At 40.5% G+C, this 26,334-nt stretch overlaps 1 protein-coding gene across 7 annotated transcripts in view; it reads right to left on the bottom strand.

The window, feature by feature from the left end:
- Nucleotides 1–26,334, bottom strand: part of CENPF (centromere protein F) — a 100,126-nt gene that overhangs the window by 68,951 nt on the left and 4,841 nt on the right. For all 7 annotated transcript variants that reach the window (XR_006213877.1, XR_006213878.1, XR_006213879.1 and 4 more), the window contains exons 4-10: nt 22,021–22,142; nt 21,489–21,580; nt 19,372–19,663; nt 18,041–18,243; nt 9,137–9,262; nt 8,045–8,173; nt 4,388–4,510 (exon numbers count right to left, since the gene is read on the bottom strand). Coding sequence is in view for 4 of the 7 variants with exons in the window: in XM_042976065.1 (XP_042831999.1) it covers nt 4,388–4,510; nt 8,045–8,173; nt 9,137–9,262; nt 18,041–18,243; nt 19,372–19,663; nt 21,489–21,580; nt 22,021–22,142 (1,087 nt within the window). In the remaining 3 variants the exon portion in view is untranslated. The remainder of the gene's footprint in view (nt 1–4,387; nt 4,511–8,044; nt 8,174–9,136; nt 9,263–18,040; nt 18,244–19,371; nt 19,664–21,488; nt 21,581–22,020; nt 22,143–26,334) is intronic.

The raw sequence follows: 26,334 nt of genomic DNA on the forward strand, positions 1-26,334 counted from the left end.
AATCTGTTTTTCAACCGTCAGTGACTGCATCGCTGGTAAGTATCTCCACCTATATCATATGCCACCCTCTGGACGGCAGGGAATCGGCATAGATTGTTAAAAACCGACGGAATCAAGTGCCTCACATCCTTAGGGGGAAAAACATTTCATAAGGTTACCTTTTTTTTTTTTTTTTTAAATTGCACTTCAAAAATACCCCTCTGAGAAGAAAGGGGAATTTTTGAATCTTAAAGAAACAATTAAGACCCATCTTCCAAAACCCAACAGCACTGTTAGAAAACAGATGGTCTTGGCAAGGCTGTGTTGGAAAGTTGCCTTCAATTATCAGCCTGGTTACTACCAGCAGATGGGTACCTAGGCAGCAAAGCCAAATGCAAGAAGAGGGAGAATCTGGCTAGTGGAGAGTACTTGAAAACTTGCTGGCAGCTGCTGTGTTCATGCATATATGTTCATTTCATCTTCAGAACAAGACAGAGCCTGTTGTAGTTACGCTCCTCTGGCTCCCTTGCCCCAATCCTGCCTCCCTTCCATGAGTTAAATGGACGCTCTGTCAAATTAAGAGATCAATCAGGGCTGACGGGAGGCTCCGACTGATCTCAAGACAGAGAGGCTAGCACTTGCACCAGTCAGTGTTAAATTCTGTCAAGAGTGACCATGAAGGTGCACGGGTGTTGAGGACTTGAACGAGCATCGTTAAACTACAGAAATGATCATCGCTTGTTTGCTCTCCGGGCTCAGAATAATCACCACTCAAATGAGATCACAGATGTGACACGAAAACTACCTTAAAGCACTTGAACAAGGGTAATGGAGCATTATTATTAGCATTTCTTCCCCAAATTTGACAGCAGCTAGATCTGCAAGATCCATGCTAAGATTAGCTGAATCAGTTCAACGTAAAAGAGTGACTAGAGTTTTGGGGCGCCTGAGTGGCTCAGTCGGTTAAGCGTCTGACTCGGTTTTGGCTCAGGTCAGGTTCTCATGGTGTGTGAGTTCGAGCCCCACATCGGGCACTGTGTTGACAGCATGGAGCCTGCTTGACGTTCTCTCTCTCTCTCCCTCTCTCTCCCTGCCCCTCCCCCTCTCTGTCTCTCTCTCAAAAATAAACAAACTTTAAAAAATTAAAAAAAAAAAAAAAAAAAGTAACTAGAGTTGCGCCGCCTGGGTTGACTTCGCATTTTTATTGGGCAACTTATGAAATATTTGCTTACCCTAAAAAAGTAACCAAGTCGAATGGCATCCGCACCTAGAGGTGGGGCAAGAAAGCTGAGAAGACGCTGTGTGCAAAGCTGGGGGCATCCCCAATAGAAGGAAGCAAGGTAAATAGAAGGAGAAAAGAGAAGGAAGGGGGCAACTGGATGTTCATGTATCTGTTGGTCTCTATCTATCTCTGTCCATAACTGGGGGCATTTAAATGAATAGTAAGCTCAATGGAAAGATTAACATGTCTTTCTCTCTTCTGGCATTAGCTCCGTAAATATTTGTTTCTAACAAAATGTTCAGCCAATCCTGGGACCCAGCAGGCTTATAATACTATGGCTATGACCAACCCAAGAATTTCAAAAGGCCCAAATTTGGAAAATGAACATCTGAAAATGGCTCTGTAGGCTGCCATCCATCAGCAATTAGTTTTCTGTGAGGCCACAGCCACTTAAGACTTGATTGGGTAGCTCATTATCAACAATGAGTTCGGCATACAAGGATGTATTCTCCCAGGCATCTCTTATGTCCTCAAATGATTTGCAAAATTGGGCACTAGTCTAGAAAAACACAACACAAATCCCTATAACCACAAGCCAGCATTAGAGCTTAGCAAGCAATTCCACCCAGATCAACTTCAGTTTTAGGAGCAGCAAGGGAAGCATCGTTTCCCAGGGCCAGACAAAACAAATTTCAGTTACTGTGTGGCATTTCATGATCCCATCCATGAACGGAGCTTAACATGTCCCCTGCTGTGGTGAAGTCTATACCATGAACCGGGGATGGATGCAGAGGATGTTCTTTGCCCTTCCCACCTCACCATTCTTGTCTGCCAGACCAAGCTCCTTCGAGAACCGATGTCATACAGATCCCTGTGCTCAGGAAGGTCCCTAGGCAAGTGATCCCTCATCCTGGTTACCGAACGATGCTATTTTATTGCCTCACCCCAATGCTAGCAGGCTGGCCTTGGGGTGTGGGATGAGCAGCTTACCCAAAGCCTCCTTTCACATTGACACTAGATCTGAATTTGACCATTGATCGGGCCATTTAATCACATTTCTCTACTGATATCTTCTCATTGTGAGCAGCATGTCTGTTTACTAAATGCAGACAAGGAAAATTTCAGTACAACTGTCACATTATCCCAGCACCCAAAACCTCTAAGCATGCGAGGTGTGTTTGCACTTACTTAGAGTTCGATACCGAAAAAGCTACCAGAGTGCTAGAGGAACAGGACGGGCAATATGTTTAATGTGAGAAATCTCAAATGCACTGTCCCTTGCTCATCACTTTCTGTGCCTACAGGTGAGAGCAAACAGTGGGCACATCAGACGGTCACAGCCGTTGACCATCTAAGCACTTTCCATCCAAAATTCAATCATTAATACAGCTTGGAAAAGGAAAGGGTATTATTTAGTCCTCCCTATATGCAGATGAGCAAAGTCAGACTCAGAAAGGCTAGGTCACTGTCCTAAGGTCACAGAGCGGGGAAGTGGCAGAAAACGATGCAGTCCCAGATCTTCCTGACTCTAAAGCTATCGTTCTGCTACTAAGTTATAGTGCCGCTCTTACTGGGGAAGTCACTTTTCTAATGCCAACCCCAAAGCAAAGTGCAAGAGATAGCTAAACCCTTTGCATTCTTGGTATCATCCTCAAAAGAAGACACATACCCACAAACATAAATTAAGGCAAATACTCCATGCATCCCCTAGCCCTGTGCTAGGCACTTGCACCGGACAACCAAAATCGAGGAAATCTAGGTGCGACGTGAAATGCATTTAACCGCACAGGCCAGAGTGCACGGTGGACAGCTCTACAGCTGTGGGGGTCTCCACGTGTCTTCTGAAACACCTGCAAGACCATGTCCAGCCCTCCACCGCGCCTTGGCCAGGAGAACAGTGTTTGGACCCTCTTAACCAGACGATTGCTTTTACAAAATGTTTCCACCAGGCAGCCAGTGGAGTCGCGGGAGAGTTTCTGGCTGGAAGGAAAGCTCACAGGGGGAAGGGTTCGGTGCCAGTCTGCCTGTGGAAATGTTAGCAGAAGCATCTGTTGGTTGGTCCCCACTGGCCAAAAGGCAAACATTTGTTTTGCTGAAACAAACACTTCCATTTGAAATCGTTCTCTGATGAAAGCATCATCTGACATCAAGTTTTCTTCCACTTGGGCTGCTGGAGCCGGGGCCTCCTGTCCCCAACAGCATTACCCCTCTGAGGCTGCCTGCTTTAACAATCACCTCTCTGCTACTGACAGATGTTCTGATTTCACAACCATGATACATTCTTCCAAGCTGTGGGGATGAATACATTTAGAGTTTCCTCATCTGCATAAATAAATATCCTTTATGCAGAATTCTTTCTGAAAAAGGGGCTCCTGGGTGGCTCAGTCGGTCAAGCGTTTGTTCGACTTCAGCTTGGGTCACGATCTTGCCGTTCCCGAGTTCGAGCCCTGTGTCAGGCTCTTTGCTGACAGCTCAGAGCCTGGAACCTGTTTCAGATTCTATGTCTCCCTCTCGCTCTGCCCCTCCCCTACTCACTCTCTCTCTCTCTGTCAAAAATAAACATCAAAAATATTAATAAAAAAACTCTTTCTAAAAAAAATCTTTAGTCTAAAAAATGATCGCAAAAGATTTAAAGAAGTGGGAAAAATGCTTTCCTGTGACATTATTTGATAGAAAAGAAACTTCTGTTCTGCTATGCTTCTTTGTGCTGATTTATGGCTCTATTCAAGTTGTTTCAATCTATTAACTGTCCCTAAATGGTTCTCAAATTAACCCTTTAAGATAAACTCCAGACCACCAAATAGAAAAGCCAAATTAAAGTCAGTACGAGTAAAATCCCACATCATCAGCGTGCCCTCCTCGTATCCACACCACTGGAGAAACTTCATCCACCATTTCGTGTAACAAGAATGAATTTCCCAAGAAAGACACTGACAGTCTTGCACATGCCCAACGTGACTCTGGAAGTTGGGGCAACAACTGATGATTACTTGTTTTTGGAAGAATTTTAAATCTAGAAGTCCCTCATCTGTCGTTGCTTTTGTTTAAACCTAGGACTTTCCACAAAGTTTTTAATAGGCTCAAAAGCCAACCCTTGGAAAGGGGATCTACATGATCCATCCTATCACCAGTTTTGTTTGTTTCCACTTAGAAAAGTTGATAAATACTCATCTACGCCTCACTTACTTCACTGCTTCTCCTCAGCTCATTTTCCTGCATCTGACTCGCCTGCAATGCCTGTTCGGTTCTGCAGAACTTTTGCTTGAACTCTTCCAAATTTTTTTCTAGCTGGTGCTTTACTGATGTGACCTGTAAAAAGAAGACAAGGTAAGGTTTAATTTTTATGTCCTTTACTTTTTAAATATATTATTTCTTCTTTTTTTAACATTTATTTATTTTTGAGAGAGAGAGAGAGAGAGAGAGAGCGCGAGTGCACATGCAAGCAGGAGAGGGGCAGAAGGAGGGGGACAGGGGATCTGAAGTGGAGCAAGCCCAATGTGGGGCTTGAACTCACGAAACTTGAGATGACCTTGGCCAAAGCTGGACACTTATCCAACTGAGCCACCCAGGTGCCTCTAAATTATTTCTTCTTAAGTAAAATGGTCATGGGACATGAGAACTGATGCCATCGATTTTGGGTGAGAAACAATATATGTCACAGCTAAATACAGCATTAAAAGTTTAACTTAAAATACCACCAGAGCACTGTGGGTGACAGCATAGAGGAGATCAAAAAGGGCTGGGTTTGGAGAGAAAGCAGCAGAGAAAAAAAAATTTAACTACAAAAAAAAAAAAAAAAAAAGAAACAATGAAATAGTAATAAACAACCAAAAAAAGAAAAGTTGAGATAAGAAACAGACTGGAAGTGGGTGCCTGGGTGGCTCAGTCAGTTAAGCACCAGACTCTTGATTTCGGCTCAGGTCATAATCTAACCGTTTGTGAGTTTGAGCCCCACATCGGGCTCTGAGCTGTTAGTGCAGAGTCTGCTTGGGATTCTTTTTCTTCCTCTCTCTGTGCCCCTCCCCAGCTTGTTTGTTCTCTCTTTCTCTCTCAAAATAAATAAAAACTTAAAAAAAAAAAAAAAAAAAGAAAGGAAAAGAAACAGACTGGGAGAATGTATTTGCTATGAAATAGACTGGGAGTAAGTATTTGCTATATAACAGATTTAAGATTCTATATCCAGGGGTGCCTCGGTGGCTTAGTCGGTTGAGCATCCAACTTTAACTCAGGTCATGATATCACAGTTCATGAGTTTGAGCCCCCTGTCAGGCTCTCTGCTGTCAGCACAGAGCCTGCTTCAGATACTGTCTCCCTCTCTCTCTGCTCCTTCCCCACACTTTCTCTCTCAAAAATAAAAAATAAACATTAAAAAAATGCATTTCCATAATACAACAAATAGAGCACATCTTTGGTTCCATTTAGAAAAAGGTAAACCAATTTTTTAAGGGAGTAAATAATAGAAGTAGACAATTTTATGCAAAAAAATACAAACATATCAACTTCTGAAAGAAACATCCTCAGCGGTAATCAAGGAAGAATGAATCGAAACAACGATTAAGATGACTTTTTCACTTCTTAGTTGACAAAATTTTTAAAAACAGGATTATCTCCAAGGATGAGAAAAAATAGGACCTCTCACACTGGGTGAGAAGGTAAATTACAATTTTTTGGAGAGCAATTTGTCAGAATCGATTACAAGGGAGAATACATCTTGTCCTTGAGACCACCAATTTCACACGTGGAAAGGTGTCCTACGGAAACATGCATGTTACCCAGTAATGCCATCCCCAGGGATACAACGAACAAGATAACGTTGACAACCTAAACATCCACCTGTAGAATAATTAAACTAGAAAACATCCAATAAAAGCAAGGCTCAGACACTACCAACAGAATGTTGCATTTGAAACAAAAATAAAACTGGTCCTTTCTTATAGACTCATAGACCTCTTCAAAAAACAAAACAAAACAAAAAACCCCAAAACAGAAAAAAATAATAAAAAATAAAAAGCCTAGCATGGAGCCCAATGTGGGGCTTGAACTCATGACTCTGAGATCAAGACCTGAGCTGAGATCAAGAGTCAGACACTTAACTGACTGAGCCACCCAGGTGCCCCAAAAGGACTTTTTTTTAAAGGGTCTTGAAGGAAACCCTTTAATAGTTATCCTGGGAAAGGAGGATTTTTATTTTCTACCAACCTTGGATAGCTGGATAGAGAGAGGATTATGAGCACATCAGAGAACCCCTAATTAGTACGTAACACATGACAGTGATGGTTACCTCTCCCCATTCCAGCTGCCTCCCCATCTCTGGCTCCTCTACGAAGAGAGGGCAACTCGTCCCACTTTGTTATATCCTGAACTTGAGAGTTAACCTGTATTTCCCATAAATTGAGACTCTACTTGAATGGTAAACGTTAATTTTAAAAATAAACAAAGAAGCAAGCACTAAGAAAGTAAAGAGATGAATCTCTGACATATTCACAGTAAACTCCACAATGTGTCACCCTGTCAAGCTATATGGGTCAAGTCAAGAAAAGAGCGAAGGACTATAATCCACCTGCTGTGCTGTTTTCAAGCTATGGGATTCAGTGCTTGTGTTTACAGGTAGAGCCGGGAACTAAACAGGCAAAAGCCTGTCCTCATGGAAAGATTTGAGTGATAGAAGGAACACAGCATAAAAAGAAACAAAGAGGGGTTCCTGGGTGGCTCAGTCAGTTAAGCATCCAACTTCGGCTCAGGTCATGATCTCGCGGTTTGTGAGTTCAAGCCCCACGCCGGGCTCTGTGCCAACAGCTCAGAGCCTGGAGCCTGCTTCGGATTCTGTGTCTCCTTCTCTCTCTGCCCCTCCCCCACTTGCACTCTCTCTCTCTCTCTCTCTCTCTCTCTAATAAACAAACATTAAAAAAAAACAAAACAACGAAATAGCTGTATTGTACAACAGATGATATGCCCTATGGAGAAAACTTAAGCAAGGTAAAGGAAACAGAAAGTATTTGAGGATAGGGATCTATGTAGTGACCAGGGTAGATGTCATGGATAAAGCGACATGAGAGCAGAAAGCTCAAGCAAGTGAAGGTGCCCTACAGATCCATCTGGACACAGCACATCCCTGAAGATGCTGAGCGTGTTCTACCAATAGCAAAGAGGCCAATAGGCGAGGTGCTGGAAAGGCCACCAGGGTCCTGCAGACCTTTGGAAGGATAAGCTCCTACTATAAGAGAGGTGGGAAGTAGCTGTAGCTGTGAGTAGGGGAGTCCCATAACCTGACTTACACTTTAAAACACTCACTGCTGGGGTGCCCGGGGCGGGTGCGGGGGGGGGGGGGGGGGCACAGTTGGTTAAGCATCCGACTCTTGATCTCAGCTCAGGTCAGGTCAGGATCTCCCAGTTCATGAGATCAAGCCCCGCACTGGGCTCTGTACTGACAGTGAGGAGCCTGCTTGGGATTCTCTCTCTCTCTCTGTCTCTCTCTCTCTCTCTCTGCTCCTCCTCTCAAGCCCCCCCCCCCCCGCAATAAACAAATAAGTCAATGGATTATAGTTTTCAGCGCTTTGACTATTTGCAGGACGTGAATCACTCCGGACGGCTCCCACCTGGTGATATGACCCCAATCCACAGGAATATCACACCCCTCCCCAGACCTTCAGATCTGAGGTCCTCACTCACTCCCCTCCTTCTGTAAATGAGGAAGCGCAGACCCAGAAGGATTCAGTTTGCTCTCTTCTTTGATAAGGAAGGCAGCTTTTCTTTGGAAGCATCAGAATGTCAGCCGTGAGACAGAAAACGCGCGAACAAGGAAAAGGGGGAACAAGTGAGGAGAGAGGTAAGCCAGCTCCCTACTTTATCCAGGTCAGCCTGCAGGATATTGTGAGTGTTCTTGGCCTGCTGTAACTCCTGTGTGAGTCTGGCTTTCATCTGCGTGCGCTCCTGGTCCAGCGCTTGGCAGGCGCGCTGTTGACGGCCGAGCTCCTGAAACACCAAAGACACGCGCATCAGTCCGACGGACGCCGGTTAACGAGGAGACTCTGGGGTGAGCCGCCAACCTCCTGCAGGCCATGCCACGCTGAAAGAGCAGCGCACAACAGGGAGCCAGGCTGACCACTCACCTCATGATAAACATAACCCATCGAGTGCGGGTCCCGGTGGTGGGACGCAGGCCTCGGGGTGGGGCGGGGAGGGGAAGAAGTCCGCCAGCTGACCGCGTGGAAGCTAGCCGGCTTCCGTCCCATCCCCAATCTTACGTTCCTCATCTCTGTTTCCACAAGCCCAGGGGGCAAGAGAGAGGAGAGCTGAGCTGTCACAGTCACACCTCAGCTAGGAAATCAAAGGCGCTCAAAACGGGGGCTTAAGATCTCAAACACCACAGCATCGCTTGCAATTGAGAACGACAGCAAGGATATGCCACCAGTGAACTCTGATAACCGCGTCAGGATACCAGATTACCATTTCCAGGCGCTCTTACTGAAAGGTTAGAGAGCCTCAGTCCATACGATACGCTCCGCCAGGCGAACTCACTTGCCCCGGCAGTAATACTTCTGGAATTTCTTTCCCCAGTACATCAGCTACCTTTCGAATATATTTGCCAACCCACAGGCTTTAGAAACAGGTGGAGAATAGGATACAACTCCCTTCACAACTGAGGGTGTTTGAAAGAGGAGAGATGGTCCTTTCCTACTTGGTATTAAATCGCAAACAAATCAGAGGAAACGGATGAAAAGGAACATGCTGGTTAGCGAGTCCCTTCTCCCATCGAAAACCGAAAGATGGAAGTGTGAAAGAAAACATGGGAACCTTTTCCTCACAAAGCCGTTCCTCTCTCACGGGACACCCCAAGTGACTACAAACAGCTCCTCTTTTCAGACGATGAAACTGTGAAATGCCCAACAAGAGCCTTCCGGACAAACTCCTCGTGAATCCATTTACCTTACTTACCTCTTGAAACTCCTTTTCTTTCTCCTTGATTTTCTGTTCCAGAGAACACCTGGCACTGTCTGCATTTTGTCGCTGACAGCTCAAATCTTCAGACAATCTCCTCAGTTTTTGTTCCAACGCAGCACACTGACAACAAATAAAAATGGTCACTACACAAGGATCCGAGGCAAGAAGCAAATATTTGGAATTTTAGAAAAGTGAGTCCTGAGATCTGGTTCAAGTTCATCTTTGTGTTTTGACATTTTGTGTCATAAAAAGTTGGGATTAAAATGATCAGCAAAGGGGTGCCTGGGTGGCTCGGTTCGTAAAGCGTCCGACTGCTGCTCAGGTCACGATCTCGTGGTTCACAGGTTCAAGTCCCATGTCAGGCTCTGTGCTGACAGCTCGGAGCCTGGAGCCTGCTTCAGATTCCGTGTCTCCCTCTCTCTCTGCCCCACCCCCACTTACACTCTGTCTTTCTTTGTCTCTCAAAAATCAATAAACGTTAAAAATATAATTTAAAAAATAATGAAATGATCAGCAATTACGAAAACCACTATATTTATGTTAGCACACATAATGTTTGTATTTGGGAAATATTAGAGAGGATGTAAAGTATTAGACCATTTAAATAAATACTCCATAATTTGAACTATGAAAGAAGAAATACGTGTGTCTGAATAAAGATTCATCTAACATTGTTGCATGGAAATGAGAGGTTCAAATGCAATGATGTTGACCTGTGTCATTTAGAAGCTGCAAAATAATCAGAGGGTACCCATCACCTTCATAGGACAGTCTGTTTCAAGCATAATAAGATTTTGTGGGAAACTTTAAATATTAAAATACTTCTTTCCACAATGCTCTCACTGTGCCATTTTAAATTCTGAAGGTTCACAGCACTCCAGAGAATATCACAACTGTTTTTAACCAAGCTGCCATAAACAACACAAAGAACAGTCTTTTTGCCTTTGTACATAGCCAACTTAGGATGGCTAAATCAAAACTTAGGATGCCCTTCTAAAATTAAACTGGAATAAAATGGTCTTAAATTATCAAGTTTTGTTCCTCTGAATCTTCCCCATGGTGTTCAAATCCTTAAAATGCCCTACAAAACAACTCCAAATTTCCAGGGAAGAATAAGAACACTTCATATGGGTGGGGGAGAACTCCCTGGTCTAAAAGAAATGTGCCAGTATTTGGCAAATATCTCTTCTAAAGTATTTTTCTGAGACTCATTACAGTCTCATCCAGAACTATTAGAAATATTTGGGGCTCCTGGGTGACTCAGTCACTTAAGCATCCGACTTCGGCTCAGGTCATGATCTCCCGAATCGTGGGTTCAAGCCCCACATCAGGCTCTGTGCTGACAGCTCAGAGCCTGGAGCCTGCTTTGGATTCTGTGTCTCCCTCTCACTCTCACCCTCCCCTCCTCTCTCAGAAATTAAAAAAAAAAAAACAAAAAACAAAAAAAAACTATTAGAAATATTAGAAATTTAACAGAGAAATTGGGAGGAAAAGAAAGCATGACATAATACTTTGCCAGAAGACCAGTCAGACACCAATTATTAACTAACCAAAGATGAAAGGACCAAAGCTGGTCACTAATGACTAAATGATTTTGCAACTATCAGAACTTTAAATTTTTTTTAATGTTTATTTTTGAGAGAGAGAGCACATACGGGAGGGGCAGAGAGAGAGGGTGACCCAGAATCCGAAGCAGGCGCCAGGCTCTGAGCTGTCAGCACAGAGCCCGGATGCGGGGCTCGAACTCACGAACCTGTGAGGTCATGACCTGAGCCGAAGTTGGCGCTTAACCGGCTGAGCCACCCAGGCGCCCCTCAGCTATCAGAACTTTAAATATACCAAATTCAAAAGAAAAATACTGAACCAGTGGTACAAATTAATCCACTGCCTTAGACATTAAGACACCTTTGTCACTATCTTTACTGTTCTTGAATCTTTAAATCCCCAAGGAAAAAGATTATAGAAAGTATTTATAAAAATAATAAATAAGGGGGTGCCTGGGTGGCTTAGTCGGTAAAGCGTCTGAGCCTTAATTTCAGCTAAGGTCATGATCTCACAGTTCATGGGTTTGAGCCCCGCATTGGGCCACACAGCTGGCAGTGCGAAGCCTGCTTGGCATTCTCTTTCTGCCCTTCCCTGGCTCAAACTATCTCTGTCTCTCTCAAAACAAATAAACTTAAAAAAAAAAATGATGATGATGATAATAAATATGAACCCAACAAATATTTATTGAGAGCCTACTATATGTCAAGCACCCTGCTAGGCACTGGGGATGCAGCAGGAAACAACTCTGATAAACATCATTGCCCAAACGATGGTCCCGATGTTGGTGGTTGACAGTGGCTAGGGAAAAAAACCCATGCAAGACAGAGATGAATGAACCCCTGGTGCCCTCTGCTGGCCCTCCTTCAAACTGCAACACATCCCACTACCCTCTCAGAATCAACAACTCTTACTACAGGAGTAGGTTAAAAAAGAGCATTTAGAAGATACTTAGATCTTATTTAAAATTTTCTAATGACATTCCGATATTGATGACGCATAATCCACGTAATAGTAGCTGACCACTAGGTGTCACGAATGTTCCGTAATATTCTAAAATCGTGCCCAGGGCTGAAATCCTTGAAAATATGCAGTGTGTGACCCTGGGCACTCATTTAAGACCCCGGGGCCTCAGCTTTCATCTGTGAAATGTGAGTGCTGGACTCCAGGTTTGCTGCCAGCCTCAATATTTCTACTTGAGCTCAAACTTTGTACCCCACACAGGTTGCAAATACTTGGAAAAGAAGTGTACTAGACACAGCATAGGTTCAAAGAACACGGTATTGATTTTGATTGAATTAGCTCCATTTTACTTACTGGGTAATTCTAATGGTAGACCAGGGAAGAGCAAAAACCAAGCATAATTTGACTAGCAACACATTTGACTAGGTTATGCAATGCTAATAGGCAAGAGGGAGAAAGGTACACTGAATTTTCAGCTAGGTGGATTTGTAGCTCGCTGGAAAAAAAGGAAGCCAGAAAGCATTGAATGAATGGGTCTTAAGAACCTGGAGGAAATTTTCTAATAGAAAGCCAGAGCTAAGTTCTGAGCACTGTCCTAGTCAAAAGTTTTAATTCACGATCTGGTAAGAAGAAACCCTACCAAATACGTGAGATAGAACAAAGATTCAGTGATCCTGTCATACCAAAACCAGTAAGACAAAGTATAATAGAGTAGGTATAATTCTGATATATAGGAAAGCCTGAGTTGGCAGATAGGCAACTGAAAAGAAGCTTAACTGACAAGGAACTCCATGTAATAATAATATGTTATTATAAACTCACCATGTGCCATGCACTAGGCTAAGCCTTTATAAAAATTATCTCATTCTTTTTTTAAAAATTTTTTATGTTTATTTATTTTTGAGAGTGAGAGAGGGAGAGAGAGAGAGAGTGAGCACGAGCAGGGGAGGGGCAGAGAGAGAGGGAGACACAGAATCTGAAGTAGGCTCCAGGCTCCAAGCTGTCAGCACAGAGCCCGACACAGGGCTTGAACCCACGAACTGGGAGATCATGATCTGAGCCTAAGTCGGAGGCTTAACTGACTGAACCACCCAGGCTCTCCTAAAAATTATCTCATTCTTTACAACAATTCTATGACACAGGCATTATTAACACCATTTTATTGATTAGACAGCGGAGGCTCAGAACTCAAAAGCAAAACAACTGGGATGTGGCAGAGTCAGGACTCAAATCCAAGTCTTTGAGACAAAGACTATAAACTCAGATTGCACAAAGTGAATAAATATATGGGTCAAGGTAGGTCATGATCCCATTGACCCTCTACTGCATCCTCACGCACTGAATCAATATTTATCAACAGTATCTCTGCAAAGCACTGCACTAGGAGAATGTCTAAAAATGAACCTGGACTACCACTTCCAGTAAGAATAGAGGTACATTTCCCTATTCCTCCCGTTGAGAACAATTCAAAACCCTGGACAAATGAAAGAAAGCTCTAAGAGGAGAAAAGATTGTGCAACTAGGGACTTTAGGACCCAAGGGAAAAACATGATGGTGCTGAAAGAAAAGAACTGTCAATCCAGAATCCGTATATCCTGAAGAAATAACTTCCAGGATGCAGTAACAAAAAGAAAAACTAGAATATGTGGCCTAAAAGCATGGTTAAAAGAAGTTCTCTAAACAAAAAGGAAATGATGAAAGAAGGAAACTTGAAAGGAATTGGGTAAGAAGGAAAAACAAGGTAAGCAACAACATTGGTATAAATAATAGGCTTTCTTTCTCTTCTCCAGTTTTCTAAGTTATGTTTGACAGTTAAAGCAAAAAATATAGCACTGTCTGATGTGGTTCTATATGTAGGTAAACACTTAGGAAAATTGTGTTATAAATGGGCAAAGGTAAAAGGATAAAAAGAGCAGTAAATTTTCTGTAATCCATTAGAGCTTCTTAAATGACAACACCAATAGGCTGATAAATTGTGTGTATATATAATGTAATATCTGGAACAGTCACTATAGCTCTACAAAGAAATACATCCAAAAGTATTAGAAATTATACAATATGTTCAAGTAACCCACAGGAAAACAGGCAAAAAGGAAACAACAAAATGAAAAAGAAATAGAAAACAAAAAATAAGATATCAGTTTTAAGCCATAATACATCAATGGTTACATTAAATGTAAATGGTTTAAATATGCTAATTAAAACACAGATGTGGGAAGAGTGGATTTAAACAAATATACCCAACTATACGCTGTCTTTGCAAAACTCACTTCAAATATAATAATAAAAAGATAGGCTGAAAGTAAAAAGAAATACATCATGCAAACATTAAAGGAAAGGCAGAGTGCTACGTTAATATCAGAAAGAGTAGACTTCAGAATAAAGAAAATTACCAGAGACAATGAGGGCTATTCTATAATGGTAAGGGTCAGTCCACAAAGACATAGCAATCCTAAATGTGCATGCGCCAAACAACAGAGCTATAAGATATGTGAAGCAAAAACTGATAGAACTGACAGGAGAAATAGATAAATCAACAATTACGGAAGACTTTCACCATCCTTCTTTCAACAATTGATAGACAGGAAACCAACAAAAATATGGAAGAATTCAACAACACCATCAACCAACAGATGATTTGGGGCTAAGGATAATTTTAGAACACTCCACCCAACAACAGAATATATGTATTTTTCCCCCAACTGCATGAAACATACACCAAAATAGACCACTGTCTTAGGCCATAAAACAAGCCTCAACAAACTTAGAACTGAAATCATAGAGTATCTTCTCTGAACACAATGGAATCAAATTAGAAATCAGTAACAAAAAGAAAAAAAATCTCTAACCACTTGGAAGCTGAACAAGGTATTTCTCAGTAATCCATGAAGCAAAGAGGAAGTGTCAAGGAAAATGTTTTAAAAATACGTTGAATTGTGGGGCGCCTTGGTGGCTCAGTCGGTTAAGCGTCTGACTTCAGCTCAGGTCAGGATCTCACAGTTCATGGGTTTGAGCTCCACATTGGGCTCTGTGCTGACAGCTCGGAGCTGGAGCCTTCTTCAGATTCTGTGTCTCCCTCTCTCTCTGCCCCTCCCCCCTCAAAAAATAAACATAAAAACACTTAAAAAAATTTTTTTTAAATACAAAATAAAGGGGCGCCTGGGTGGCGCAGTCGGTTGGGCGTCCGACTTCAGCCAGGTCACGATCTCGCAGTACGTGAGTTCGAGCCCCGCGTCAGGCTCTGGGCTGATGGCTCAGAGCCTGGAGCCTGTTTCCGATTCTGTGTCTCCCTCTCTCTCTGCCCCTCCCCCGTTCATGCTCTGTCTCTCTCTGTCCCAAAAATAAATAAATGTTGAAAAAAAAATTAAAAAAAAAAAAAAAAAAATACAAAATAAAAATACGTTGTAATTAAATACAAATTAAAATACAATACCTCAAAATTTGTAGGACACAGTTGAGGTAGTATGGAGGGAAATTTATAGCATTAAATGCCTGCACTGGAAAAGAAAAGCCTCATATCAATAATCTAAGCTCCTTACTTCAACAACCTAGAAAAATAAGAGCAAAATAAACCTAAAGCAAGCAGAGGGAAATACCAGAGTAAAAATGAATACAGTTGAAAAAAGAAAAATAATAGAGAAAATAAATGAACCAAAGAGCTGATTCTTTGGAAAGATCAATAAAAGATCAACAAACTGACAAATTTTATTGTTGTTACTGACAGAATTGACATATCTCTAGCAAAACTGACAAAGAGAAAACAAGAGAAGACACCACTATCAGAAACAGAGAACATCAGGGGTGCCTGGGTGGCTCAGTTGGTTGAGCGTCCGACTTTGCTCAGGTTGCGATCTCACACTCGTGTGTTTGAGCCCCGTAGCAGGCTCTGCGCTGATGGCTCAGAGCCTGGAGCCTACTTCAGATTCTGTCTCCCTCTCTGTCCCTCCCCCACTTGCATTCTGTGTGTGTGTGTCTCTCTCTCAAAATAAATAAACATAATAATAATAAAAAAATTAAAAACAAAAAAAGAATCAGAGAATATCACCTGACCTACCAACATCAAAAGGATAAGAAAATACTACAAATAACTACATTTATAAGTTTAAAAATTTGGATAAAATGGACCATTTCCTCTAAAAACACAAACTACCCCAACTCATCAAATATGAAATAAATAATTTTAATAGCTATATAACTATTTTTAAAATTAAATTTGTAATTTTAAAACTCCTCCCCAAAAATCTCCAGGCCCAGATGGTTTCATGGAGAATTCTACCAAACATATAAAGAAAGAAATAACACCAATTCTTTCTTTTTTTTGCAAGTCATGGATATCTTAAGAGAAAGAAATAACACCGATTCTACATATCTCTTCCAAAAAATAGGAGGGAACACTTCCCAATTCATTTTATGAAGCTAGTATGATCTCTGATACCAATACCAGAGAAAGACAGAACAAAAATAGAAAACAGCTGACCAATATCCCTCATGAATATAAATACTAAAATCCTCACAAATTATTAGCAAGTAAAATCCAGAAACGTATAAAAAGAATTATACACCACGGCTATGTAGGGTTTATTCCAAGGATACAAGGTTCGTTCAAATATTTGAAAAGTGATCAATGTAACTCGCCTTATTAACAAGCTACAATTCTATATGAGTACATGTGAATCTATAATTACCTTTAAATAATTTTGAAAGAAAGAAATAAAAAAAAGAAAGAGAAAAGAAGAAAAGAAAAGAAAAGAAAAGAAAAGAAAAGAAAAGAAAAGAAAAGAAAAAAGAAAAGATGAATGAACCTGCCTTCAGGAGACCAACAGAAGATGTAAGTCTACCTACAACAGAGGTTCTTACCTACTGCCTTAGAAATATCTAGAGAGTTTATTAAAAGTAAATTCTTTGGGCCCACATCAGACATGGGTCTAACAGGATTAATTCTGCAAGTTTCTCTGTCATTCTGACAATTAGCCAAGTGTGGGAACCCAAAGGGCTAGGACACAGGTAACGACAATAAAAGGGTGTTAAGGGGGATGCCAGGAGAAAAGATCTCACTGCATTAAAAGATGAAGGAAGTTGCATACGGGCTGAGGAACATGTCAAGAGTATTCCAAGAGGAGAGTGTGCCAGGCAGAAAGGCAAATGTGAGCAAAACGCTGGACCCAGATAAAGACTGGGCTCAGGAAGCACCAAATAATCAGTTGGTCCTAGAAGAGAATTCATTTTTCTCTACACTTGTCACCATTCACCATATTATCTATGTGACTCTATATTTATGTTACATCCAACATTAGGATGAAGCTTCCCAAACGCAGTGCTTTCTGTCTATTTTCTCACTGCTTCATCCCCAGGTCCAGAACAGTGTCTGACATACAACAAGCAGTCAACAACAAATCAAATGAATCCGTGAATGAACGAATTTAATAAATAAATAAATAAATAAATAAATAAAACACTATTGATAGACTGGGGACAAAGCAACAACCATAACAACAAAACACCCTCAAACACGCTAAGAAAGTTGGCCTTAGGTGGAACCTTGAGACTCAATGGCAGGAGTATGTATGTTGGATCCAAAAGTAGATCAATTAGGGGCACCTAGGTGGCTCAGTCAGTGAAACATCTGGCTCTTGATTTCAGCTCAGGTCATGATCTCAAGGTTGGACTCTGCACGGATGATGGGGCAGAGCCTACTTGGGATTCTCTCTCTCCCTCTCTTTCTCTGCCCCTCCCCTACTCACGTTCTCTCTCTCTCAAAAAAACATTTAAAAAAAAAAAAGTATATCAATTAAATTCTTTTTTTTTTAATTTTTTAAAAAAGTTTATTTATTTTGAGAGAAAGAGTGAGAGAGCAAGCAGAGAAGGGGCAGAGAGAGAGAGAGAGAGAGAGAGAGGGAGAGAGAGAATCCCAAGCAGGCTCCACACTGTCAGCACAGAGCCCAATGTGGTATTTGAACTCACGAACTAGAAGATCATGACCTGAGTCGAAACCAAGAGTTGGATGCTAACTGACTGAGCCACCCAGGAGGGCGCCCCAGATCAATTAAATTCTATTGTACCTCCTAAACCTCTTTAAAGCTCCATTACTTAGTTGCCTCTTGTATGTGTCAGGTGTTGTATATACATAACCGTTATTCTCCTGCACCCTCTGAGATGGAAAAGAAATCAGCAACTAGCCCAAGCCACTTTGCTGGGAAATCGTGCATCTAGACTGGACCCCACACTTACCCAGCTCTAAAAAGAACTTACTAGTTCAATTGCACCAATACTGCCTAGTATGTATTAATGAGGCTCATTACTAACATTTATTTCAGAAATTTAAGTGTATGAAAAATATTTCCGAAGAATTATATGACAGTGTAGGTTTTCAAGAACTCATGAAAAGTCCAGTACCTTGGTTGATGCCTGGTCGTACTGTGCTGTCATTCTCACTAGTTCATCCCTATTTTTATTCAAAACTTTCTCTTTTTCCATTAATTCCACTTTTGCTTTCTCCAGTTGGAGTTGGAGTTCTTGACATTTACTCGCGTAGCCTTTTGTTTCTTTTTCTTGTCCTTGCAGACGTAGTTCCAAATCACTAATCTTGCTCCTTAGCTCTTAAACCACAAACAAAGTCCACACTTTAATTAATATATATTTTTCACCAAAAATTTACATCTAAATTCAGACGGTGTCATTTATGTTATTACTCTGCTCTGAAACCTTTGGTGGGACAAATATCAATCGATTCACGTTACACATGGAAGCTACTTTAATTGGATTTAATTTTAATGGTTAGTCTCTATTGTCATTCGTATTCTAATATCCCATAGGAAGCAGGGGAAACAAATTTTCTGATGTTTTCAGAGAAACTTGGGAAAGAAAATGGTTTTCTAAAAATCGTGAAAAGTACCTAACTGAGGCTGCAAAAAGTGCATCCCATATAATACCCTACGTTAAAACTACCACTTGATTTTATATACTGGCAAACTAATATTTGTTTTGTGCTCATATCATCTGCAAATGAGTGCTAAGCAGTAAAAAAATCACACTCCCAAATTCTCTGGTAGCTTTACCTCCAGTGAAGATCAAGACAGTATGAACCTCCTATACTGCCAAAATTAACAATAATTTTTTTTTTCATTTTTTTCCCTACATACACACAATATTGGCTCCAAAGACACTGGCAGTGGGACAATTCTCACCAGCAAACATTGACGGTGATTTTCAATATATCATAGCACTGGAAATTATCAGAGTCTGCAGAGTAGACTCCAAAACACCACCTGGTACCCTTGGCTGTCAGCTGTAGCGTGGAGCCATGGCCAAGGTTACAGGTTTGCTCCCATATGGACTACCTGGCAGAGCAGAGCACACGCCTCACCTCTGCCCAAAGCCGGGCCGACCACAGGCTTGTTCCAGGGGCCACAAAACAAAGTCAGATGAGAAGCCTGGGTAGGGTCAACTGAAATCGACCTACTGACCCTACTTCTGGAAAGACAAAGCCACTCAGCCTACTTTTGAAGGCTTCGAGGCACCAGCTTTTTAGTACAAATAAAAGTATATTTGAAAATTGTGGTATCTTTTAACCCAAAATAGTATTTCCCATCACCAGACTGAGGTGCTTACTTCCAACGTGTCCAACGAAATACATGAGCGCTTCTTAGGACTAGAAACATCTGGAATCACCTCTGAAATGATCTTAGGAAAATTTCCTTTCAACTTAATTTAGCTGAAAAAGTTACCTTGATTCTGGGCTTTTAATTGATCCAAAAGATGAGAATTGCTAGAATTATCACAGAAACTGTTACTCGCATCTCTTTTCCCTGTTTGCAAAGTTGATCTACTTGGAGTCATCTCTTGTTCCCCAAAAAAAGGAGATGCAGAGAAATCTCTCCTAATTGGAGTTTTCAGTGCACCCGACGGAAGCCGACTAGGGGTCTTTTCTTGTTGCCATGAGAACACGGATGATGAAGTCTGATGCCGTGCGATGTCCCGGTGGTTCATTGTACTTTGAGGAATAGCCTGACTCACCTTCTGTAAAGATAGAAACTCTTTAGAGCCCTTTAGACTTCTCAATATTCAATGCTATTCATTTTCAGATAGAACATAAAGACAAAATACCAAGAAGTTAACACTTCCACTGTGTACCAACAAAGAATGTTCATCGAGTCAAGGGTACCATTAAGTGCCAATATCCAGTGAGGGAACTTTCTAATGGTTAGACTTTAGCATTAAAGGGTTAAGCCACTACCATCTGAGTTCCAATCTATTAAGATGGGTTCCGGTTTTATATTTATTTTGCATCCCTCATATACTCCATTAAATACAAGTGAGTATTCACTACCATTTGAATTCTGAAATTTGGTTTTCCTATGCCTGTCCTTGGTCGCTTCCCCCTGTAGCTTTGCACAAAGAGAATCAAAATTAAATATTAATCTAAAGAACTCTTTCAAGAATCTCACTTTCTACCATACCACTCCAAAAAAATGACATATCAGGTGTTTTATATCATATATTACACATTTGTGGATTTGCTACTGCTTTGAATTTTTTTTAATTCAAGAATACAGTGTTTTATTAGTTTCAGGTGTACAATGATTCAACGATTCTATATATTCCTTAGTGTTCCTCAAACAAATGTACTCTTAATTCCCTTTATCTACTTCTTTTGTTCTTCTCTCTGCCTCTGTTCTGACAAATATCAAGATATGGCCATAGATGCTGCATTAAATTCTTTATAACAAAAGCTTTTCTTGCCACAGGGAGAGGTTTCCTGTTTATAGAGACTCGAATTCTTCCATCAAAAAAACTCTGGGCATCAATGTCAGAAGAATGGGTACCAATGACTGGACTGGACCGGATAACAAAGCACATGATATTTCTAAGACAAACCAGAAAATTACTGTTGAATTTTTATTCATCTTGAGAAGCAATACCTTTGCTATATATCAGAATCCTAATGACCTCCAAAAAAGGCTTAGAGGCAGGAAAATAATTAAAATTGTTAAAGCTCTAACAGGTACCTTTTGGCCCTCAACATTTAAGGTATCTACTTATAAATTCACCCTTAAACTCTTTGCTGAATTGTCCCATCTCACGGAGTTCTTATGTTTAGCAGAAATATAAGTTTGCAACATGAGGTGCAAAACTGGAGTTTTGTTGTTGTTGTTGTTGTTTTTTCTTTTTTTTAGCAAATAACATCACACAAACAGAGACAGTAAAGTTAGTTCTACAGATACCAGGTATTTTGGGGGTCAGTCCCTAAGCTAAAAGCAGGGGTTTCTAATTTCTTGTTTCTCTTGTTGACATTAAATCTCTTTGCCCACCTGTTTATTTACCCAAATGGAATTTAATACCCTGGTCAGCAACTTATTTAACAGGAATGGGGAGATTACCTTAATAACATTCTCCTCGAAATAAACACTTCATAAATAATGACCTTCAAACCCCATGTCCCCTGTGGCAATCCCCACATTCCATAAGGAATGAATATGAAGCAATGGCCTCCAGGTGATAAAGCCAGACAGTGAGCGTCTGGAATGACTCTGCTCCTACCCTCTCCTTACCATTAGATCTTAACAGGGAAATAATTATATGGTTACAGTTTCTATAGAATTTGATGAACATCTGATGTCTAGGGATAAACTGATCTCCCCACTCTATTTTTTCACTGCTACTTGTTTTTAAAACCGAACGGTGATTACAACTAACGTAATGAGCCAGTACTTTATCTTATCAGTATAAGAAAAATGTGTCGGGCTCTACGTACACCAGATTTTTCTCTAACCTCGTATTTCTGTATGTCAAAGTACTATTTCTTCAACCACATACTCTATCGTGAGGCCCATAATTAACTTACCTTAGCCTGCAAGGCTTTAACCTCTGCCTCTAATCTTTTTCGTTCTTCAACTTCTTTATTATATTTTTCTTTTAGATCTTCGTATTTGGAGCCTAAACAAAGACAATGAGAAACAGTTTGACTTCGGCCACTGATTTCATAAAGGAATTCACAGATGAACAATCATCACAATAGTCTAGAAGTGAATATCTTGCTTGGTACACGAAGTAAACAGAACATTTGGGTTTGGACAACAGACGCTGATCAAATTACTCAAGTATCAAATTATAGAGACATAGGTGCTTTGAATATTCTCAACCTGAATTACTTTTAAAACACACTGCAGGATAATAAAATGAAAAGTTTGAAGGCTTACCTGGTGGCTCAATATGGCTCAACAGATACACAAATGGATATATTGCCCATGCAATGCCCAAATTAAAAAGTTTTTTTTTTAATGCTCATATTAAAGTTGAATTCAAAGATGAATTAATTGATTTCTTTGACCAAATTAAAATCCCAATAAAAGAGCTATGAAGGAAAAAATCCTTACCACTGTAATGTTGACTTGGTGTTAGTGGAGTTGCAAAAATTTTTTGTGGTGTAGTGCATGGATGCAGAGAGGCATCTGCAGACTGTGCGGCTTGGTGGCTTCTTTCAAGTTCAGATTTACACCTGTTCGAAAAGGACCCAAGAGGATGCCACATCAGAGCAAATGCTACAGAATGCCAGCACTACGCTCCCAGAGAGTAATAAACTTACAAAAAACCCATCCCTCTAAGAATTCTTCAGCACTTCATGTACCCAACAGACATTTAATAAGAATTAACTCATGTGACAGACTCAGCCCCCCGTCATCAAAGGCACTCAGTGTGGTCAGGGAAACAGAAATATGAACCAAGAATTACAGTGGTATAAAGGCTATAATGAAGATCTGTAAAAACCACTATGGTAACAGAGTTGGGAGGCTGGGGATATATTCTGAGCAAATTTTGTATTCTAAGCCAAAGAAAGACATAGGAATATTAAAACAAACAAACCAACCCCCAAAACACCCCAGAACTTCAGAAACATCGAAAGAAACTGGTGTCGCCGAAGCATGAGCTCAAATCATGAAACCGAATGACATCACTTGTGATGTGAAATCATTACAAAAACCTTACACATACCTGCCATGAATTTTATGACACTTTAAAAACATAGACACAAAAATCCAGTTAACGTAGTGCATCTAGAGAAGACAGGGCTGGAAACCGTCACAAAGAAATAGGAAGCTATACACTGTATAGGTTCTGAACACCTTTCAGATCAGACAGCCGAAGGGAATAGAAGACTCAAATCTTGCAAATCTGTAACATTTGTGATTTCATCTCAACACAAGAAATGAAATGAACACCGTATAGAATAGCTAGTATAGAGTGGCTATTGACGTGCACGCGACAGTCTCTTATGGACTGTTGGCTACATATAAGGTGTGAAGAAAGCAGTAAAGAAAGTGCCCCAGTGCCCTGGCTCCACCCAGTTCCAAACTCAATCTGAGAAGGAAGAAACAATGTCTGGACTGAAAAGGACTACTCAGCAAATCAAATCATCACATTTGAACTTATGGTAGGTAACAGCACCATCCAGTAGAAAAGGTTCTACTAACGTGAAAAGAGCAATAAGAAAAAATGAATTTAGTCTTAGTTTTATATTTAACTCGGTATTTTCAACATACTATCACTTCAACTTGTAGTCAATACTAATTATTGACTAATACAAAATACTATTATTTTACATTTCCTTGTACCAAACCTTCAGAATTTGGTGTGCATTGTATACTTACAGCACTAACTCAATTTGTAATAGTCACATTTCAAGTGCTTAATAGCCACCTGTAGCTAGCCACTACCACAAGGAATAGTCCAGATCTATAGACTACCAAAGGTGTAACAAGTGTGGCAATTCTAGAGATGAATTTAAGAAAAAAAATTTTTTAGTTTATTTTTTTGAGAAAGAGAGAGAGTCCAGATCTATAGACTACCAAAGGTGTAACAAGTGTGGCAATTCTAGAGATGAATTTAAGAAAAAAAATTTTTTAGTTTATTTTTTTGAGAAAGAGAGAGAGAGAGAGAGAGAGAGAGAGAGAGAGGGAATCCCAAACTAGCTCTACACCATCAGTGCAGAGCCTGATGTGGGCCTTGAACCCACAAACAGTAAGATCATGACCCAAGCTTAAATCAAGAGTCGACACGTAACTGACTGAGCCACCCAGGCACCCCAGAGATGAATTTTAAAGAATCTTGTAAAATCGGGTGTTTCTTTCCCCTCAAATTCACGTTTCATCCCCCTTTCCCTATGTTCATTTTTTAAAAGAGTGTATTTATTATAAATACTAAATAAAAGTATGCCCTTCTACTATTTCTATAAACCTTTACTCCTCCTATTTCCTATGGAAAAAAAAACAAAACACAAATTGCCACCAAAAAAAAAAGCACTAAAAGTAAACGATTTTCTGTATGAGATCATCAATACTCAACAGTTTTTGACCAACATTTCAAATGGTTCAAACCTAACGTGTTTGAGACCTTCCTGAAACCTAATCAGTGGCCACTGATGGAAAAAATAAGTTTCTGTCCTGTACTTGAAGGTTACCAATGAGAATTTGAAAATACATTCAAGAGTTTTTGTAGTTTATAGTTGTCACATTATAGACAATTGTACTCTTCATAGTTTTCATAGTCTCAAGGTTAGTTTATAAACATTTATAAACATCTATACCTATGTCATAGATAATAAGAATACTTTTTTTTAAAGTTTATTTATTTTGAGACAGAGAGAGAGAGAGAGAGAGAGAGAGAGAGAGAGAGAGAGGCCGAGGAGGGGCAGAGAGAGGAGAGAGAGAATCCCAAGCAGGCTCTGAGCTGTCAGCACAGAGCTCAATGCGGGGCACAAACTCATGAACTGCTAGATCATGACCTGAGCTGAAATCAAGAGTCAAGACACTCAATCCACTGAGCCACCCAGGCATCCCATAATAAGAATACTCTTAAACTAAATGTGCTGTCCTAATCCCACAATGGTGACAATGGCGACTGTGACAACTAATGATAATGTTGACATTTACCAGGGTGCTAGGTGTCACGCACAACTCTGAGCACTTTATATTTGCAAGTACCGCTATCAAATGTCACTTTGCAATAAAATAGAGAAATGTATACAAAAGTATGTTTATCTAAAATATTAGAAATATAAACATTTCTGTCTAAATTATGAAAACCAGTATTTCTAAAACCAGCAGCCAAAACGTGCTTTCAAAGAAAACTATTCTGGCCTTCTGAACTCAACTTCCGACTTCTCTAGCACCTGTTTTTCAAAAGCAACTGCCTATCTTTCATTCATTTATTCATTTGACAAATATTTGAGGGCCTACCACTGCCAGGTGCATGGGGCACAGTGATAAGATCGGCAAGGTCCCTGTTCTCATGGAGGTTGGTACAGCAGACAACAAACAAGAAAACAAAAAACTCAGTGAAATAGAAACGACTTATCATTCTAACATGCAACTTCTAGGTATGGATAGGAAACAAAATCATAAAAAGATTTCTGTGCACCTAAGTTCTCTTCACAGGAAGACAAATCAGAGTCATTGCAAAATGTTTGAACTTTCAAAAATATGTTTGAGAGGTAGGTAGGATTAAGATTATTGCAGTTATGTTAGGAAAAAAAAATTCCTTGGTGTCAAGAGATTTATTAATTACAAAGGGGAAAACAGTAACTTCCCAGTTACTATTCTGGGTTCCCAGAAACCCAGACAACACCTTAGCCAGGTAATCAGAGTAAAAGTCATGTTAAATCATGTTACCCTGATAGTATACGCTGAAACAGACACATCATCACTTCTGTGGTATTCTCACCCAAAATTCATAACCTCAATCGGACCCAGTGGTTCTCAATCCAGGATGATTTTGTCCTCCCAAAAGACATTTAGCAATGCCTAACGACATTTCTGATTGTCAAAACTTGCAGATGGGATAGGTGCTACCGGAATCTAGTAGGTAGAGGCCAGGGATGCTATTAAGGACACTACAGTGCCCAGGACAGCCTTCCACATCTAGTCCAAAAGAACCATCTAGCCCAAAATATGAACCATGCCACTGCTGAAAACCCTGATCTAATCAGTGAGAAGAACAACAGAGAGACCCAAATTGAGGACTATTCTACAAAAGAGCTGACGAGTTAACCTGTCAACAGCTGCAAGGACACAAAAGGCAAGAAACTGTCACAGCTTAGAAAGAGACTCAGACAACATCAACTAAATGTAATGTGGGATCCTGGATCAGATCCTGGAACGGAGAAAGGACATTACTGGAAAAACTAGTGAAATGCTAATAAGGCCTATAGTTTAGTTAATAGCATTGAACCAATGTTGATTTCTGGTTCGGTCATTATGCTTTGGTTATACTGGATGTTAACTACTGTTTCTGTAAACCTAAGGTTATTTCAAGAGCACCTGGTGGCTTAGTCAGTTGAGCTCTTGATCTTGGCTCAGGTCACGATCTCATGGTTCCTGGGACTGAGCCCCATGTAGGCTCTGCGCTGACAGTGTGGAGCCTGCTTGGGATTCTTGGTTTCCCTCTCTCTCTGCCCCTCCCCCGCGGGCACACTGTCTCGGGCTCTCTCTCTCAGAAATACATAAATAAACTTAAAAAAAAAAGTTATTTCAAATAAAAAAAACATTTAAAAAAAAATTTCTGGGTGTGTATTAGCAGAATCAACAATGGGGCAATCTACTAAAGTCCATTTTGCTTCCAGTCTGTATTACTCCTTGCTATTTTGACCAAATTCCACTATTAAAACAAAAAGGTATCATTTATAAGCTAGCATT

This window comes from Panthera tigris, chromosome F3 (assembly GCF_018350195.1).
Source record: "Panthera tigris isolate Pti1 chromosome F3, P.tigris_Pti1_mat1.1, whole genome shotgun sequence".
In the NCBI taxonomy this organism is placed as follows: domain Eukaryota; kingdom Metazoa; phylum Chordata; class Mammalia; order Carnivora; family Felidae; genus Panthera; species Panthera tigris.